This window comes from Octopus sinensis, linkage group LG21 (assembly GCF_006345805.1).
Source record: "Octopus sinensis linkage group LG21, ASM634580v1, whole genome shotgun sequence".
NCBI classification, from domain to species: Eukaryota; Metazoa; Mollusca; class Cephalopoda; order Octopoda; family Octopodidae; genus Octopus; species Octopus sinensis.
The window spans coordinates 12501900-12523130 of record NC_043017.1 but is presented as its reverse complement, the minus strand read 5'-3'; the positions used below and the strand labels follow the sequence as shown (position 1 = coordinate 12523130).

The window sequence follows — 21231 nt, the reverse complement described above, 5'->3', positions numbered from 1 at the left end:
CCACTACTACCACCACCACCACCACCACCACCACCACCTCACCCCCCCTACTACACCACCACAACACCACCACCACCCACCACTACCAAAACCACCACCTCCACCACCACCACCACCACCACCACCTCACCACCACCACTACTACCACCACCACCACCACCACCACCACCTCCACCACCACTACTACCACCACCACACACCCCACCACCTCCACCACCACTACTACCACCACCACCACACCACCACCTCCACCACCACCACCAAGATTAATGATGGTAACTCATAACGTTTAAAGTAGGACATAGTTAAAACTACTCTTGCAGACTGTATCACTTCAACTACTTTTTACGTCAGTGATAGGAACTGTTTGGTACAGCATGTCACTGAGTGGCTCACAACAAGCAACTCTAGAAGCTCTATGTTCTCAGTTCAAATTCTACCTTATCTTTTAGCTTCTACTTCTTTCACTGCATCCACGTTAGGGTTACCACCACCTTAAAAATGTTTTAGTTGAATGAACTGGTCCGAGTACTTGTTTTTATTTTGTTCTTTAAGCCTGGTACTTAACTTACGATTTTTATTTTTGCTGAACCGCTAAGTTTCAGGGATGTAAACACATCAACACCAGTTGTTAAGCAATAAGCAGGGGACAAACACGGACACAAAGACACACACTCACACATACATATATACACATACTTCTTTCAGTTTCCAGTTTCAGTTTCCTCTCTCAAGGCTTCAGTTGGCTCAATGCTATAGTAGTAGATGTGGAGGCACAATGGCCCAGTGGTTAGGGCAACGAACTCGCGGTCAGAGGATCACTGTTTCGATTCCCAGACCGGGTGTTGTGTGTGTTTATTGAGCAAAAACGCCTAAAGCTCCACGAGGCTCCAGCAGGGGGTGGTGGTGACTCCTGTTGTACTCTTTCGCCCCCCAACTGTCTCTCACTCTTTCTTCCTGTTTCTTGAGTAACGCTACGATGGACTGGCATCCCGTCCAGCTGGTGGAGAACACGTACATCACAGAAACCGGGAAACTAAGCCCATGAGCCTGGCTAGGCTTGAAAAGGGCGCATAAAAAAAAATTAAAATATAGTAGAAGACGCTTACCCAAGGTGCCATGCAGTGGGACTGAACCCAGAACCATGTGTGGTTGGTTAGAATGCCCATGAGGGTAGGCAATTCTAACCACAGAAACTATGCCAAGGTAGACATCAGAACACTGGAGTTCAATGCAGCCCTCCAGCTCATCAGACATGCCATTTCTGATGCCAGTATGGAAGATGGAATCTAATTGATGATAACCAGGAAGATGGACATTAAACGATGATGATGATAGATAAGCAGGAAGTGGAGGTGTCAATTGAACCTGTGTTCAATTGACACACCAGCATCGGTTGTCAAGCAATGCTAGGGGGACAAACACAGACACACAAACACACACACACGCATATATATATATATATATATATATATATATATATATATATATATATATATACATACATATATACATACGACGGGCTTCTTTCAGTTCCGTCTACCAAATCCACTCACAAGGCATTGGTCGGCCCGAGGCTACAGTAGAAGACACTTGCCCAAGGTGCCACGCAGTGGGATTGAACCCGGAACCATGTGGTAGGTAAGCAAGCTACTTACCACACACCCACTCCTGCGCCTATATATATATATATATATATCTATTTGGGAAGGTTGTGGTTGGTAATCTCAATCTGATATCCTGTAAAGGAGGTGCTGAAAGAGGTGCTGAAAAGCTCCTTGCATCTAGTTGCCTGATCTGTGAGAAATAGCCTCTCAGTGCCTTCTCAATCACTTCCTACAACATTAGAAAAGACGGAACATTGGTTAATATTGTCTGATATAAATATCAGACATATTTCGGTCTGATGGAAGATTAGCAGATTTGTGAGAGTGTCAGACAAAAGGCCTTACAGTATTTGATTATCGTACTTGACTTTCTGAGTTCAAATCCTCCTGAAGCCAAGTTTGAATTTCATTGTTTTGGTGCTTGATAAAATAAAGTCCTCATTGAATGGTGTGGTCGATTAAACAGGTTTCACTCCTAACCAAGAAGCAAAAAAAAAAAAAAAAAAAAAAAGTACTTGCACCTATGTTTGAAACCAAAGTCATATTCTTTCTATTTGGCGGCTGTGAAATTTATTTCGTTTCTTCTTTTTGTTTTAAATATGTTTTCTTTTTTTATAAAAATTTTAATCATTCATTAGAACTAATTTCTTTCATTTTTTTTTTTGTGTCTCTAGACTCGACGACGCCAACGACAACAACAACAGGTTCCTTGAAAAAACCGCGACGGAGTGGCCTATTGAATAAATTCTTCTGCTGTTTTGGTCCAAAAAACAGTGCTCCCAAAAATTCTTATCCAGTGCCTGCTGTGGAGCAAAACGGTAACACCAAAGTAAGTCAGATGACATACGCACTTTACACATGAATCTCATGACTAATGCATAGATATATACATGTATGTGTGTGTGTATGAATATATGTGCATATGTTTATATATATATATATATATATTATATCCGTATGCATGTGTATATATATAATATATATAATATATATATATATATATATATATCCATGCATGTGTATATCTATGTTCGTTATATATATATATATAATATCCATATGTATGTATATATCTATGTATGTATATTATGTATGTATATATCTATGATGTATTATATATATATATCTATATATATATATATATATATGTATAGATATATATATATATATGCATGTGTATATATGTATGTATATATATGAATGTACATATATATATGAATGTATGTGTGTGTGTGTGTGTATATATCTATATATATATAATTCTGTAACTGTTATGTTTCTATCTGTAATTTCCCATCCCACTTGTATTTTGTCGTCTCTCCCTCTTGTTTTGTTCTTGTTTGTCCATCACTTCAGTGAATCACCCATATCAGTGGGATGGAGTTTAAGTTTACAAAGCCTAAAATGTCCTGGAACTGCACTTGTATTCTGGTCTCCATGGCTGATGAGAGGATTTCCATGTTTTTTTTTTGTCTTCTGTTTTTTTCCTGTTATTTATTTCCATGTTCCATTTTGAATTTTCACATATATTTGTGTGTGTGTTGTGGATCCGGTTGAGTCGTATTTTTGTGACAATGCTGCAATATTCATACAAAATTTCCATGTGTGTTGTTGTGTGTCATCATCATCATTATTTTTACGTCCACTTTGTCCATCCTAGCATGGGTTGGAGGAGACTTGTCAAGGCAAGTACTCTATGGTTTGATGCCATTTCTGATGCTGATCCTCACTTTTAAAAAATTTTTTTAGTGTCTGGCAATATCCCTTGTGACACTCATATACCATTTTCCTTTACATTTCTAAGTTCAGATCTCACCTTAGGGCAGATCTTAACCATTCCTCCTTTTAAGCATAAAAAAAAAAAAAATACAACCACCAGGCGTTGGGAGTCACTTTAATCAATTATTTTGTTGTCCCAAACATCTGTTGTCCTCTGGTGCTAGGCATCTATGATGAAAGTTTGGTGATGTGGGAAAGTTGATGACATGGACCTCAATACTCAATTGGTACTTTATTTTATCTGTCCCAAGAGGATGAACAGCAAAGTCAGCCTTGACAGCATTTGAAATCAAAACATGAATAACCAGAGATGTGCTTCTATGCATGTTGTCCAAGGCATTGACTATTCCCTCAGCTTAGCTCTTTAAAGGAAGAATTTTGGTCAACTGGCTTGACCAAAATAAAATATTTTAGCTATGAAAGAGAAATAAGTTAGAAAATGTAGGTATGTTTTCTCTATTTATATACAGATATAAAATGTCTGGATTTTCTTAACTCTTTGGCATTCAAGCCATATCTGCCAAAGTATTCTACCTGTTTTATGTTCAAAGTGGCCAGATCTGGCCTATCACACTTACCCTACAATGCCACTTTAAAAATAAACTGTCATGTTATTGAAATCTGAAAGCTAGGAGATAATGTATGATTAATACAAAACAATGTGAATAAATGAGCATTGCATTCGACAGAGTAATCTGAATGCTGAAGGGTTGATCAAATTCAGATGCTTTATACCTGTAATTAAAGTCAGGAAAGCACATGAACAATACCTTCACCTTCTCACACATTTCTCTGTCATTGTTGCTCTCCACTCCCAAGAATTCTCTTACCCTGTGTGTGTGTATGTGTGTGTGTGTGTGTGTGTGTGCATGCGTCCATCTTGGAGGCCCTACGTTGGTATCTCATCACAATCCTCTTTATCGCTCTCTTTCTCCAGCTCCATCCCAAATAGTCCCACTGAGTCGTATGTAATGCAAGATAACCTGTTCTTGCTCCTTCCTTCATAGTTTATCCTCTCAACAACCAACACAAAGCTGCCTCCTTTGCTACTGTAGTTCCACTCAGTCAGAGAGGATCTTAATTTTGTAAGTAAGCTGCATGGCCACCCCACTAGTGCTGGTGCCATATAAAATGCACTCAGAACAGTGTGTAAAGTGATTTGACATAAGGAAGGACATCCAGCTGTAGAAACCATGCCAAAACAGACACTGTCTTTTGATCCATCAAATCCCGTTGAACCATCCAATCTATGCCAGCATAGATGATGGACTTCAAAAAAATGGTAATAATGATGATGATTGTGTGTGGTGTGTGTTGTGTGTGTTTATGTGTACAGGCTTACTATGATATTTTGGATTTGGTAAATTTTAGGTGTGGCTTAAATAGCATTTCTGATTCTTCAACTAACAGCTGTGATATGTTCGTCGCACCAAAAGACAAAATAAGGTTCTGAAACTTGCACTCTTATAATTTAATTAATTAATTGATCAATTAATCGGTTAATTAATTTTCTTTCTTTGTTTCCTTCTTTACTGATTTATGTTTGTTTTTTTTTCTAATTTTATTCAAATTTTATTTTATTTTATTTTTATTTCAATGCCAGCATGGATATAGACTCGTGTTTAACATTTTGTTTATTTGTTTTTTGTTTATGCATTTTATTGATTTAAAAAAAAAATTTGTTTGCAACAAATTTAGTTATTTGCATGCGTGCATATCAATGTGTGTGTGTGTGTGTGGGGGGGTACTCTTTTGCTCATACTGCAGCCAGTTGGACATAGGTATGACAGGACATTGGCACACACACACACCACACAGGGTGGGTCAAATGTCATGAAGTCTAAAATGAAGTTGGTGCAATACCTGAAGCCATCAGACTACATGCACACATCGCAATATGCAGTTAGACTAAATGCCTTTTTGACTGACTATGTCTGTGTGTATGTTACATATATATATATATTACTCTTTACTCTTTTACTTGTTTCAGTCATTTGACTGCGGCCATGCTGGAGCACCGCCTTTAGTCGAGCAAATCGACCCCGGGACTTATTCTTTGTAAGCCCAGTACTTATTCTATCGGTCTCTTTTGCCGAACCGCTAAGTGACGGGGACGTAAACACACCAGCATCGGTTGTCAAGACACACAAACACACACACATACATATATATATATATATATAGATATATATATATATTATATATATATATAATATATATATACACATACATATACGACAGGCTTCTTTCAGTTTCCGTCTACCAAATCCACTCACAAGGCATTGGTCGGCCCGGGGCTATAGTAGAAGACACTTGCCTAAGATGCCACGCAGTGGGACTGAACCCGAAACCATGTGGTTGGTTAGCAAGCTACTTACCACACAGCCACGACTGCGCCTATATATATACATACACATATGAGAGGTATGACCACTATGTGGACAACCCTTATGCTAGAGGTTGATCCACTTTGGTCTCACCACTAAGAAATGTTCTCAAGAAAAAATTTAGCAAACACCTCTAAATTTTTCTTGAGAACATTTCTTAGTGGTAAGACCAAAGCAGATCTACTTCTAGCATAAGGGTTGTCCACATAGTGGTCATCCCTCTCATATGTATATAATACAATTTACTGAACTTTCAGATTTTAATATGCTAGACCACTGGTGTTAAATTGATATTAATTAGATTAATATCCAATTTCTCACCCTCATTTTAAATTCCTATATATATATATAACGGGAAAGTTTACGAAAATAAACAAAAGACTAAGGTAGGTAGAGTACAAACAAACAAATGTATTAGTATAGCGCTCAGGAATAGAAATAGAAAAAGTCTTTTGACCCCTGGACTGGAGATACGTAAAAAGCACTATCCGAATCGTGGCCGATGCCAGCGCCGCCTCGACTGGCTTCCGTGTCGGTGGCACGTAAAAAGCACCATCCGAATCGTGGCCGAAGCCAGTGCCGCCTCGACTGGCTTCCGACCGTGGCCGATGCCAGCCTCGCCTGGCACCAGTGCAGGTGGCACACAAAAAGCACCCACTACACTCACGGAGTGGTTGGCGTTAGGAAGGGCATCCAGCTGTAGAAACATTGCCAGATAAGACCGGAGCCTGGTGCAGCCTTCTGGCTTCCCAGATCCCCGGTCGAACTGTCCAACCCATGCTAGCATGGAGACTAGCAATGTTAGACTAGCAATGATTATTGTGATCGCATCCAGACGTTGTGTTTGAAGCCTAATGAACAACATAGTTGTCAGTTTTCCATTTTTATCTTTTGCACAAATCAAGTCTCGCTACATGTGCGAGATATCTGATGCCAGAGGAAATTCTGAGAGACATCACCTGCCTGTTTTCTGATGCTGAACGGTAGTGCCATCACCATGCAATGTCTAAGCTATTTTCTGCTGATGGAATCTGATGGATTTCTTCAATCCAAACAGCGTGACTGCATCCTTTTGTCTGCTGCCGCTGCCGCTGCTGTGGTGGGATGAGCTGAGCAGCAGCAGCAGTCTGTCAGTGTTGACGGTTTATCCATAGTTCTATGAAAATATGCTTTGCATATGTGTGTGTGTGTGTAAATATATATTTGCACAGACATATGCATACAATATGTGGCTGTGTGGTAAGTAGTTTGCTAACCAACCACATGGTTCCGGGTTCAGTCCCACTGCATGGCATCTTGGGCAAGTGTCTTCTGCTATAGCCCCGGGCCGACCAATGCCTTGTGAGTGGATTTGGTAGACGGAAACTGAAAAGATGCCTGTCGTATATATGTATATATATATGTATATATATATATATATGTATATATATATATATGTATATATATATATATAATATATATATATATATATATATATATATATATGTGTTTGTGTATGTGTTTGTGTGTCTGTCTTTGTCCCTCCAACATCGCTTGATAACCGATGCTGGTGTGTTTACGTCCCCGTCACTTAGCGGTTCGGCAAAAGAGACCGATAGAATAAGTACTGGGCTTACAAAGAATAAGTCCCGGGGTCGATTTGCTCGACTAAAGGCGGTGCTCCAGCATGGCCGCAGTCAAATGACTGAAACAAGTAAAAGAGTAAAGAGTAAGAGTATATATATATATAAAGGCAAAGTTTATGTGCATACATACACACATATACACACAATATATATGTGTATATATATGTATATGCACACATGTCTGCAATATTTGTGTTTCTGTATATATATATATATAATATATATTTAAAGTATATTCTGTGTGTAGAGAAGTTCTACATTTACAAGTCACACCAACTGAATCCATTTTTTTTCTGTCCACATTTTAATCTCAGGTGTGTGTGTACATAAAAAAAAAATAAATTAATAATAGTTATAATTAATAAACAATAGCAGATATATCTATAAACTGAAAAAAATATAAGAAATATATTGGCACAGGTAATGGCTGTGGGGGAAAATCATGTGGGGAGGTATGGCTGTGTGGTTTAAGAAGTTTACTTCAGAACTACATGGTTGCAGTTTTTGTCCCACTGTCCAACACTTTGGAGAAGTGTCTTCTGTGAGGGCTTCAGGCAGACCAGTACGTTGTGAGTGAATCTGGCTGATGGAAAGTGTACAAAAGCCCTTCCAGTTCTCCACTTTAACTGATGAAGCACTGTTCCACATGCTCTTTGTTGTTGTAAACCAGAGGAGCTGAACCATTTTGGACCCTTGTGATTTTTATTTTACTCTGGTGGCCTCTCATAACCATTCAATGTTTAAGAACTCCCTATTATATTTTTTATTACTAAATATTATGAGGAGTTGCTTTAAAAAAAATTGTTAAAATATTTTGTGCATTGTGGAAGTGTAAGCAATTGCTCTCTTTTACTCTTTTACTTGTTTCAGTCATTTGACTGCGGCCATGCTGGAGCACCGCATCTAGTTGAGCAAATCGACCCCGGGACTTATTCTTTGTAAGCCCAGTACTTATTCTATCGGTCTCTTTTTGCCGAACCGCTAAGTGACGGGGACGTAAACACACCAGCATCGGTTGTCAAGCAATGCTAGGGGGACAAACACAAACACACACATACATATATATATATATATATATGACAGGCTTCTTTCAGTTTCCGTCTACCAAATCCACTCACAAAGCATTGGTCGGCCCGGGGCTATAGCAGAAGACACTTGCCCAAGATGCCACGCAGTGGGAATGAACCCGGAACCATGAGGTTGGTTAGCAAGCTACTTACCACACAGCCACGCTCATAAATTTTAACAAAATCCTATAGGGACCCTGGTTGAGACCCTCTACTGTAAACAATATCTCTGAAAGGGGATTTCCTTGAGGGTGGCACTTGGTCTTGATGTTTCTGATCTTGTCCATGAACCTAGTACTGTTAGTGCATGGCAGTGAATCACAGGCCCCAAATGTAGAAGTTGTGTGAAGTTTGGAAAAGAATGTGTAGAGGGCCAGTACAAATGCCAAAAGATATTCTTACCCAGCACTTTAACAACTCATCCACCATTTCTGTGCCAACGGTTAACTGAGAGTGTCTAGGGCTACATTTTCTGAGCAAGGTATGGATGAAAGAAGATTTGGCTGCTGTTTCTTGCAGATTCTAACAACCACACACAAGTTACATTTTTTGCCTCATTTGAAAGATTTTTTTTTAACACATTTTCTTTTGCTCTTTGAATATATTTACATTTCTTAAAAGTCATCTTTGCTTAATTATAAATAACACACACACACATGCATGACTAATTATTTGGTCTTTTATTTATTTATTTATGGTTTTTAGTCTTTTTTTTTTTATAAAATTTATAGAAAACAGTGTCAGTCTTTCATTATTTCTTTTCTTTTTTCTTTACTTTTTTTTTGCACTAATGTGACCTGTTAACAGAAACTTTTCGAAAAATCTGGTTTTTCTGTACTTTTTCTCTTTGTTTTTTTTTTTTCTTTTCAAAAGTTTTTTTTTTTTTTTTATTAATTTCTTGAAAAGAATATCTTGTTCCATGTAATTGCTTCTATGTAACTTACTTTTGGCCTTAGTTCACAGATCAAACAAAAACAAAAAAAAAAAAAAAAAAAAAAAAAATTTAGCAAAAAAAAATCCAACGCAAAAAGGCAAAAAACACAACAAAACAAGAAGACTTGTTTTTTAGTGAATAAATGATTAGAAAACAGGTTTATTATCTGGATTTTTTCCTTCTTTTTTGTTTTTTGTTTTCTTAAATAAATAAACAACTGTTTCTTCATCTTTAACTTAAGTCTGTACACACACATACATGGACACATACACAAGGTGCTCCAATATAACCACAAGTCCATTGGCTCAAAATAAAGTAAATATACTCACACATGCTCATAGCTTTATGTGTTTATGCGTGTGTGTGTATTTTCATTCTTCAATGGTACCTTAGGTTTCCTGTTAGTAGAGTTGGTTTGCTGACATTCTTAGTTGAATAGTAGTCGTAAGCCAAGATAAACACACACACACACACACATGATACCCAAGCATAACCACAAGTCCAATGGCTCAATAAAAGTAAATACACTCACACACACACAAACATTCTCATAGCTATATATATATATATATATCTGTGTGAAGTCAGATTCTCATAACAATACCTTGGGTTTCCTGTTAGTGGAGTTGATATGCTAACATTCTTCCAGTTAGCTTGAGATCTGACTGTAAACCAAGATTAACATACACACTCACACGGTGCCCCAGCTTGGTCACAAGCTCAATGGCTGAATCCAGTAAAAGAATATACACACCCTATACACACACACATGCACTTAGCTATGCACACACACACACACACACCACACATGCTGAGAGATTGTTCATAATCAAATGCTTTAAAATATTTATTCTTTCATTAAACCTAATTAAAAAATTTGCTGTAAAATATTAAAAGCCACTTCACCCCCATTGCTGACTTTAAATGGTTTTAATTGTTAAAAATGAAACCACATTTTCTTTGCTATTTTGTCGTCTCCTTCTTGTCCACCTATCTGTCTTCCTGTCACAGGCTATTTTTGCCAACAACCCACGTGTATTACTGTTATTAATATTTTGTTGCTTCATTTGCATTTTCAGTGTTCACTTGTGACCTTTGACCTGCTGTTTAATTAATTAATTAATTAATTAATTAATTATTCATTTGATTATTCTCAACTGTCATTGGATATTTTTAATGCTTTTTGCTTTACCTTATTTTTGTTTTTATTTTTTTTGTTTTAATTATGCAACTAGCAAATAATATATTGTGTTTTTTTTTTATAAATTTTCTCCTCAACAGCAACAACAACAACAACATCAACAACTATGATAGTTTCAAATTTTGGCACAATGCCAGCAATTGAAGGGGAAAAGATAAATTGATATCATCAACCCCAGTGCTAGACTAGTGCTTATTTCATCGACCCCTAAATGTCAAAACGTGAAGTAGATCTTGACTGCATTTAAACTCAGAATGTAAAAGTAGAAGAAATACTGCTAATCATTTTGTCCAGTGTGGTAACGATGTCACTAACGAACGTAATTTACATCAATGATATATTATTACAGGGATACACTTGCATAACGAGTGTTTAGATCTTTGATCGTGTGCTGAAACTAAAGCGATTACAGTGTGCAAGACGTGAGTTAGCCATTCAGAAACACACAAGGACTTACTTTCATTTGATGAGTGAACTGGAGCTGTGTAAAGGCAAATACCTTGGCTCAGGACATAACATGCCTTCCAAATTGGGAATTGGAACCTGTGATCTTGTATCAAAGCTCAGATATCTAACCACTAGCCACTACCTTTCCTAGATCTAACCCTTTACCATTTAATCTATTGTTAGGAAGGACATAGAACCATAAACCCATGACATAGACCCCATAGCATGGGTTCTAAATTGGGAATTGGAACCTGTGATCTTGTAAATCAAGAGCTCAGATATCTAACCTATTTCTATATTACCCACAAGGGGCTAAACATAGAGGAGACAAACATGGACAGACATAGGTATTAAGTCGATTATATCGACCCCAGTGCTTAACTGGTACTTAATTTATCGACCCCGAAAGGAGAAAGGCAAAGTCGACCTCGGCGGAATTTGAACTCACAACGTAACGCAGACAAAATACCTATTTCTCTATACCCACAGGGGCTAAACATAAGGAGACAACATGGACAGACATAGGTATTAAGTCGATTATATCGACCCCAGTGCTTAACTGGTACTTAATTTATCGACCCCGAATTATGAAAGGCAAAGTCGACCTCGGCGAATTTGAACTCACACACGTAACGACAGATGAAATACCTATTTCTTTATTACCCACAAGGGGCTAAACATAGAGGGGACAAACATGGACAGACATAGGTATTAAGTCGATTATATCGACCCCAGTGCTTAACTGGTACTTAATTTTCGACCCCGAAAGGATGAAGGCAAGTCGACCTCGGCGGAATTTGAACTCACAACGTAACGACAGACAAAATACCTATTTCTTTATTACCCACAAGGGGCTAAACATAGAGAGACAAACCATGGACAGACATAGTATTAAGTCGATTATATCGACCCCAGTGCTTAACTGGTACTTAATTTATCGACCCCGAAAGGATGAAAGCAAAGTCGACCTCGGCGGAATTTGAACTCACAACGTAACGGCAGATATCTAACCACTAGGCCACATACCTTTCCTAGAGCTTAACCCTTTACCATTTAATCTAGTGTTAGGAAGGACATAGAACCATAAAAACCATGACAAGAGACACAATAGTATGGGTTCTAAATTAGGAATTGGAACCTGTGATCTTGTAATCAAGAGCTCAGATATCTAACCACTAGGCCACATACCTTTCCTAGAGCTTAACCCTTTACCATTTAATCTAGTGTTAGGAAGGACATACAACCATAAAAATCATGACAAGAGACCCAATAGCATGGGTTGGACTTCTACCTAGCTGGCTCATTAAACCATCCAACTCATACAAGCTGGATGGCAAACATTAAATGAAGATGATGATCTGGTTCAAATATTCTATATGTTTTATGTTAAAACTGGCTAGATCAAACCTCTCGCACCTACCCTACAATGTCATTCTAAATACATACAAACAGACCGTTGAAATCTTGAAGCTACTAAATAATGTGTGATACTTCAAAACAACGTGAATAAATAAGTAATACATTTGATAAAGAAACCTGAATGCCAAAAGGTTAAAGAGTTATAACTAAATAATTCTTATTTTGTTACAAGGCTAGCAATGGTTCATGGTCTCAAAAATTTGTCCTATGAAGAAAGGCTGAGGACGCTCGACCTTTGTTCTCTTGAAAAACGCCGCCGCCGTGGTGATCTCATTCTCGCCCACAACATCATAAGCGGAAAGTGTAACCTCTCGAAAGAGCTGTTCTTCACTCCTGCTCCAGAGCGTCGGCTGCGGGGTCATTCCGAAAAGCTCTACCTGCGACGATTTCATCTCAATCGAAGGAGAGGAGCTTTCTCCGTCCGGGTTGCGGATCCGTGGAACAAGCTGCCAGACGAGATGGTGAAGATGCCGACGACCGCTTTGTTCAAAGCCTCCCTTGACCTCAAGTGGCCTGAACTCTTTACATGAACACCACCCTGTACTTAACTCCATGTCCCCCTACATGGCCTTGCTATTTGCTTTTGAGCCAAATTAACTAACTAACTAACTAATTTTGATGTTAGGGGATAGTTGATTATGATCAATCTCAGTGCTCAACTGTTATTTTGTTGACCCCAAAAGGACAAAAGGCAGTCAACCATGGCAAAATTTGAGCTCAGAATGTAATGAGCCAGAAGAAATACCTATTTCTTTACTACCCACAAGAGGCTAAACACAGAGGGGACAAACAAGGACAGACAGAAGGATTAAGTCGATTACATCGACCTCCAGTACACAACTGATACTTAATTTATCGACCCCGAAAGGATGAAAAGCAAAGTCGACCTCGGCAGAATTTGAACTACACATTTCGCCCGGCGTGCTAACGTTTCTGCCAGCTCGCCGCCCAGAAGAAATGCCACTAAGCATTTTGTTTGATGTGCCAATGATTCTGCTAGTTTGCTGCCATAACTAAAAACTGGCTTCAAAGTTTGGCCCAGAGCCAGCAATTTCAGCAGAGGGCTTAATTCCACCACATCAGCCCCCAGTGCTCAACTGGTACTTATTTTATCTAGCCTGGAAGGATGAAAGGCAAAAAGGACCTTGGCAGAATTTGAACTTAAAATGTAAAGATGAGTGAGATGCCGCTAAGCATTTTGCCCGACATGCTAATGGTTCTGCCAGTTTGCCATCCTACCATAATTAAATGATGCGTGGCATTTTGTTCCACTTCACTGATCACTTATTACCTATTGTTTTATTTAACCTTAGATATATGTAGGACCTCCATTGGTCAATGTTGATCATGTATGTACATTTGCCCAGGCCTGGGCTGGATTTTGCAGGGGACACCAGCAATTATTCATGCATACAGCTCCTTAATACTGATGTTTATCCAAGGGTAAAGGTCACTGACTTGTGCCAATGCAGCTGGTATTTATTCTGGCTCTTTGTGATCTGAGTTCAAATCCCACCGCAAACTACTTGGATGGCAGACTTAGTGATATTTATTCCGCTCTTTGCATTCTGAGTTTAACCACCATAGATTAATTGATTCGCAGATGTGATCATCACCTGGTTTTACGCCCCACCATCAGGCACTACAGGGTGTCTTTGACAGGGTCAGTTGCCTCTTTGCAAGGACACCTTCTGCTCTTTTTCTCTCTTCTATCAATCTTGGAGGCCTTGTAAATAGTGATGGGCACTTCTTGTCTCTCAACAAAAAGTTACCTTCCCACAAAAATAAGAAAGGAAAGCCCTTAGAAAGGTGTAAATGATTTCAAGCATTGATACCAAGTAACACCCTTTTTGGCAGTGTGTAACATTGCAATGTAGAACACAGAACTTTCTTGTCCTTTCTGCCGCCTTTCTTAGTCAAACAGCCGGCAGTTCTTTTAACACCTTATTGGCTCTGATCCAGCTAATCTATGATAAAAGGTGGTTCAACTTTCACCATCACAATGTCCTTATCGGTAGATTTTATCTAGAGATTCAGTATCTTGCATATCCTTCATCTATTGTAAAAAAAAACAAAAAACAAACAAAAAAAAACTGAATATTTGAAGGAAATTTTACTGCTATTTCTAGCAAGCCTGATGACTACATGGGAGGCCGGTTTCCTTACCAACTTGTTTGTTAACTCTAATTTTTATAAAAAGCTTACTGCAGTTAAAATACAAGAGGTCTTTTGAAATTTCCTATTTATGAATAAAAAAAAAAAATTCTTTGCTTCATTTTTAATGGGATCCCTTAAATGATCTCATTAAAAACCAAATTAAAACCAAATAAACAACATAATGTCCTCCATAAGATAGTAAAACAATGATTTTGATGTTTGCTCCAGTCACTGTTGTTGTTGTTGCTGCTGTTGTTGCCCTGTGTCTGTCTTTGAAATTTGTTTCCTAAAAATAACTTGTTGTTTCGGTTTTCAGCCTTGCATCCAATCGCCACCTACAAGTGTTGTGAATCAACTAGGGGGAGATAATTCATTGGCAAGTGTTGTACCAATTTTATCTCTTCGTAAAAATTTGTTTCAAGACGTTATTGTTTTAAAATATATCCATATTATATATATGTATATATATATATATGGAAGGGTGCTTCAATAAATTCGGTCACTAGTTGAATTTTATTAGATATACAGACATTTAATAAGTTTTGTGACACATGAACCCTTAGAAATTAAACAATTTTCCCAATAAGCAAATATATATCTATATTAGTATATATATAAATATGTATATATGTATATTGTAAGTTTGAGTTAAGTAAAATCCTGGTGTTTATTCCTTGAGTAGCCCTCAATAAGAATTCCTGGTTATCCACACTATGAGACTTGTATTTTATAAAGACATACCATGCATAAATTAAAAAAATTATTTAGGGATTTATCACATATAATCAGTTACATGTAATATGGTTCAATCTTCATCTTCTTCCTTGTCTTAATAATAATAATAATAATAATAATAATAATATTAGGGAATATGATTCCAAACTTACAGGGAAAAATTCAGTTTAGTGATACTAAGTCAAATTTCACAATATATAATATATGTGTATAAATTAGAAGAACCACGATTAAGCCATTCAACAATGATATACTAAAACATGCCATATAGAAAAAAATTAAAGATACGATAAAACAATTTCCTAAAATAAATACTAAGTACTAAATAATAAATAGTATATAATTAGTAAATTGTTAATTTTTTTTGTTGATCATATTGGTCCAAGAACTTAGTTTTAAATCTAGTTCTTGACCTTATTGATAACTGTTGAACTGCTAGTTCGCTGGATAGAAGCACAGAGCACTGTTTTTCAACTAGTTTTAGCATATAGACACATGAAGATAAACATGCACACACAGACAGACATGCACACGAGGGTTTCCTGCAAAGCTCCCATCAACCAATTTCAATCAGAGGTCATTGGTCAACCTTGGCCCAAGTAGAAGACACCAAAGATACTACATGAGGAACTGAACCCAAAAACAAATGTTTGGAAGCAGACTTTTTCATCACATAGTAATGCCTATACCTATAGAATTTATATAATTAAAAATTTGTTAATTTTTTTCAATTAGATGAGATGCACCACCACCATCCTTCTCTCTCAGGTTCCTAAGTACTTACAATTTTATCTACGACCCTCAACAGGTTCCCTTCCCCACTCCTGCACTCTCTATATAGCGCTCTATATATTTCTTACATTGCTACAAAGGTAAATTATTTTCTTTGGGCAAGAGTATATTGTCATTTGAAATGTTTGGTATTTTTTTTAAGTAATAGTGGAGAGATGAAGGGCAGATTTGGTCCTTAATTAAGGTTTTGTATTTTAACATTAAGGAACAAAGCTAAATACTTAGGTTTGGCCAGGGGCTATGGAGTGGGATGGCTAATGGACCCTGTGGAGAGGAAGGAGATGAGTAATTTTTGTTGTAGCTTCAGTGGAGAGAAAATGAAACTAGGCAAGGCGCAGAGCTCAGTTTAGAAATGTTAGACGAAAAGTAAGCAGCACACATTTATATCTGTGATAGAATGGTTAGTGTGAATTCTATAATTCGTTCTGTGTACTAGGCAGATCAGTTAGTGACTTGTATAACAGAAGATTGCTATTGGCAGTTTTCTTATTACTGATAAGAGATTTTGAAGACATGTAACACACACACACACACACACACGTATGTCTGTGTATAATTTATATATAATTATATAATACATATAATTTATGTGTGTATATATATGTGTGTGTGTGTATATATATGTATATATATATATATGTGTGTATATATATATATATATATATATATATATATAATCTTATATATAGTTGTATAATGGATGTATGTGTGTATACACATGTGTATGTATATAAGTATATATATACACCTCACTGATAAGAAGACTGTTGATTACTTGTATGTGTGTGTGTATATATATATATAGACATTTGTGTGTGTATGTATGTGTAATATATATATATATATATATATATATATATATATATATATATATATATAACTTATTTATTCATTTGTAGTTATTAATTCCCACAGTTGCAATACAAGATAAACCATAGATCACAGTAATTATGTAAGTGGGGGAGGGGAGGGGGTTCATTTTACTGAATCCTGGTGTGTGAGCTGACTGAGAGAAATCACAAACTATCATTATTATTATTATTATTTGTGGTGTTTTTAATGTTTGATAATGTCTTTGACAACCACGTGAGAGAGAGAGAGAGAGAGAGAGAGAGAGAGAGAGAGAGAGAGAGAGAGAGAGAGAGAGAAGTCGATCTGAGAAGAGTTTTGTGATGCTGGCTTCGAGATTAAAGAATTCTGGTGGCAGTAGAAATGGCTTGCTTCTCTGCTCTGTGATAATTTTTTTTTTTTTTTTTTTTTTTTTTGTAGCATTATTGCAATTTTGTTCTATGGGGCCCATTCTTGGCAGAACTGTGGAAGGTGGGTTGGGTGTTGAGGGTGAGGCGGGATGGGGATTTGTTCCCCTAATTTTTTCCCCCCAAAAGTACCAACACTGACCTCTGAGGAATGTTAGTAGGGTCTTGTGCTTTTTCCCTTCCTTTTTTTGTTCCTGTGTGTGTGTGTATTTAAGTGTGCATGCATGTCTATGTGTGTGTATATATATACATATATATATATATATATATATATATGAAAATCAGAATATGTATCTGTATGTGTTATACAACTAAAAACTGTGGCTTTAGAATTGGGTGGGGTTAGGAGGGTGAATAATTTAAGTCGGTAAATGGATGAAGAAGAGAAAGAGAACAAAAACAAACAACAACAACACACTCTATAACTCTGGTAATTACTTTAGTTTTAACCTTATGTTGAACAATTCTTGTGTGTGCACGGGTAGGGGTAGGTGGCTGGGTGTTAACACCCTCTTTTTTTTTCTCTCCCCCCTTGCACCCATTATGTAAGAAAAATTTTAGTTGTTTTTATGTACCCAGAAGTCTCGATTTTTTAGTTTGTTAACTAAATGGGGCATTTTTTTTTTCTTTTAACCCTTTAGCATTTAAACCAGCCATATCCGGCCAAAAGTATTCTGCCTGTTTTATGTTCAAACTGACCCGATCTGGTCTCTCACACCAACCCTACAATATCGTTTTAAAAATTAACAGCTACCTCATCAAAATCTCATAGCTTCAAGATAATGCATGATTAGTTCAAAACAATTTGGATAAAAAAAGGATTAATTTTGGCAGAATAATGTGAACACTAAAGGGTTATAGTGGTTATTTGGCAGCAAGCTGGCATAATTATTACTATGCTGGACAAAATGTTTAGCAGTATTTCATCTGTCTTTATGTTCAGAGTTCAAATTCCATCGAGGTTGTCTTTGCCTGACATCCTTTCGGGGTTGATAAAATAAGTACCAGTGAAATACTTGGGTTGATGCAATTGACTTGCCTCCTTTCCTGAACTTACTGGCCTTGTGCCAAATTCGAAACCAAAATACAGGGTGTCCCCAAAAAATGTATACACACCTTAAATAATTGTAAATTTGTTATTCTTTGTAAGCCTAGTACTTATTCTATCGTTCTCTTTTGCCGAACCACTATGTGTATACATTTTTTGGGGACACCCTGTACATTAAGGTAGAGAGCTGGTACTGGTAGAATCATAAGCACATGAAGCAAAATGCTTAGTGGTTTTTTTCCACCTGTCTTTATGTTAAAACCAATATTTTCTTGCAAGGAGAAGGGTCCGTTTTGTGTAGGGGCCGTTTTGAATACATGATAATACTTTTGTGATGCCTTTAATAATTTGGGTGCATCAGTGTGGCCCTGTGATTAGAAAGTTTGCTTCCTAACCTCATGGTTTCAGGTTCAGTCTCCACTGTGTGGCCACTTTGGGGTGAGTGTCTACTGTAGCTCTGGACTAACCAAAACCTTGTGAGTGGATCTGGTAGACCATTGCAGTGGTCCTTCGTGTTTTCTAAGCCCTGTAGAAGAACTCAGAAGGTTGATGCCTTGGTGATACCCTTTAAAGCCAGGAACTTTTCAGCTCTCCCTCGTACATGGAAACAGATGAGGGTTGACAGCAGAAAGGGAATCTGGCCATTGAAACTCTGCCTTATTAAATCTCATCTGATCCATGCAAACATGGAAAAGTAGATGTTAAGACAATGAGGATAAATTTATTTCTTTACTACCCACAAGGGGCTAAACATAGAGGGGACAAACAAGGACAGACAAACGGATTAAGTCAATTACATCGACCCCAGTGCGTAACTGGTACTTTAATTTATTGACCCCGAAAGGATGAAAGGCAAAGTCGACCTCAGCGGAATTTGAACCCAGAACGTAACGACAGACAAAATACTATTTCTTTACTATCCACAAGGGGCTAAACATAGAGGGGACAAACAAGGACAGACAAACGGATTAAGTCAATTACATCGACCCCAGTGCGTAACTGGTACTTTAATTTATTGACCCCGAAAGGATGAAAGGCAAAGTCGACCTCAGCGGAATTTGAACCCAGAACGTAACGGCAGACGAAATACTATTTCTTTACTACCCACAAGGGGCTAAACACAGAGGGGACAAACAAGGACAGACAAACGGATTAAGTCGATTACATCGACCCCAGTGCATAACTGGTACTTTAATTTATCGACCCCGAAAGGATGAAAGGCAAAGTTGACCTCAGCGGAATTTGAACCCAGAACGTAACGGCAGACAAAATATTATTTCTTTACCACCCACAAGGGCCTAAACACAGATGGGACAAACAAGGACAGACAAACGGATTAAGTCGATTACATCAACCCCAGTGCGTAACTGGTACTTTAATTTATTGACCCCGAAAGGATGAAAGGCAAAGTCGACCTCAGCGGAATTTGAACCCAGAACGTAACGGCAGACGAAATACTATTTCTTTACTACCCACAAGGGGCTAAACACAGAGGGGACAAACAAGGACAGACAAACGGATTAAGTCGATTACATCGACCCCAGTGCATAACTGGTACTTTAATTTATCGACCCCCGAAAGGATGAAAGGCAAAGTCGACCTCAGCGGAATTTGAACCCAGAACGTAACGGCAGACGAAATATGGCTACGCATTTCGCCCGGCTTGCAAACGCTTCTGTGAGCTTGCCGCCTTGACAATGATGATAAATGCCGCTGCTTAATTGATGGATGTATAATGCAATATATAATACTCTAATAAGGCCTCAAAAAAAAGAGTCAACAACTTTATAGGTTAAACACAAACTGTAGGCCATACACCCTGCCTTTCCAGGCCACACACCATTTCTAAACATCATAAAAATAAGCTCTCAGTTCTGTCTTCAGATATGGTATCTCTGTGGGTGTCTGTCTCTTCCCTCTCGCTATGGATTCTTCTTAATGCTAAACCTATCTGTAGTGTGCTAGTTTGTTTGTCTCGAACTTGATACAAAGGCTTAGTTGTTCACAGGTATGTGTGTTTGTTTTAGTTACATTATTAGATATACAGTTGTGCATGTGTGTAGTTATATATCTGGATACGTAGTAGTGTGTATGTATATGTATAGTTATATTACTGGATATATATATATATATCATCATCATCATCATCATCATCATCATCGTTTAGCGTCCGCTTTCCATGCTAGCATGGGTTGGACGGTTCAACTGGGGTCTGGGAAGCCAGAAGGCTGCACCAGGCCCAGTTTGATCTGGCAATGTTTCTATGGCTGGATGCCCTTCCTAACGCCAACCACTCCATGGGTGTAGTGGGTGCTTTTTACGTGCCACTGGCACAGGTGCCAGACGAGTCTGGCAAACGGCCACGATCGGATGGTGCCTTTTATGTGCCACTGAAACAAGTAAAAGAGAGTAAAGAGTATATATACGATTGGCTTCTTTCAGTTTCTGTGTGTGTGTGTGTGTGTGTGTGTGTGCAGTAAATTTGTTGTATAGTTGTTTACGAGTTTGTGTGCGCGTGTTTGTTAATTAGATTCCTGCATACTTAAATGTTTGTGTGTATGTGTGTAATACATTTGGGGGCATTGTTGCACATGTATGTGTATGTGTGTGTAGTTATATTATTATAAAATATATAATTATGTATGTCTAGTTTTATGATGAAAGGAATAGTTCTGTGGAGTTAATTAGATAATTAGATGTTTAGTTATTAATGTATATTGGATACAGTGGTGTGTGTGTGTGTGTGTGTGTGTGTGTGTGTGTGTATGATTGCATAT

The 21231-nt window shown here is 37.7% G+C and overlaps 1 protein-coding gene across 3 annotated transcripts in view; it reads left to right on the top strand.

The window, feature by feature from the left end:
- Positions 1 to 21231, top strand: part of LOC115222912 (CTD small phosphatase-like protein) — a 225145-nt gene that overhangs the window by 181501 nt on the left and 22413 nt on the right. For 2 of the 3 annotated variants that reach the window (XM_029793301.2, XM_036511998.1), the window contains exons 2-3: positions 2282 to 2436; positions 14940 to 14999. In XM_029793301.2, coding sequence (XP_029649161.1) covers positions 2282 to 2436; positions 14940 to 14999 — 215 coding nt within the window. The remainder of the gene's footprint in view (positions 1 to 2281; positions 2437 to 14939; positions 15000 to 21231) is intronic. The other variant, XM_029793302.2, reaches the window with a different exon arrangement.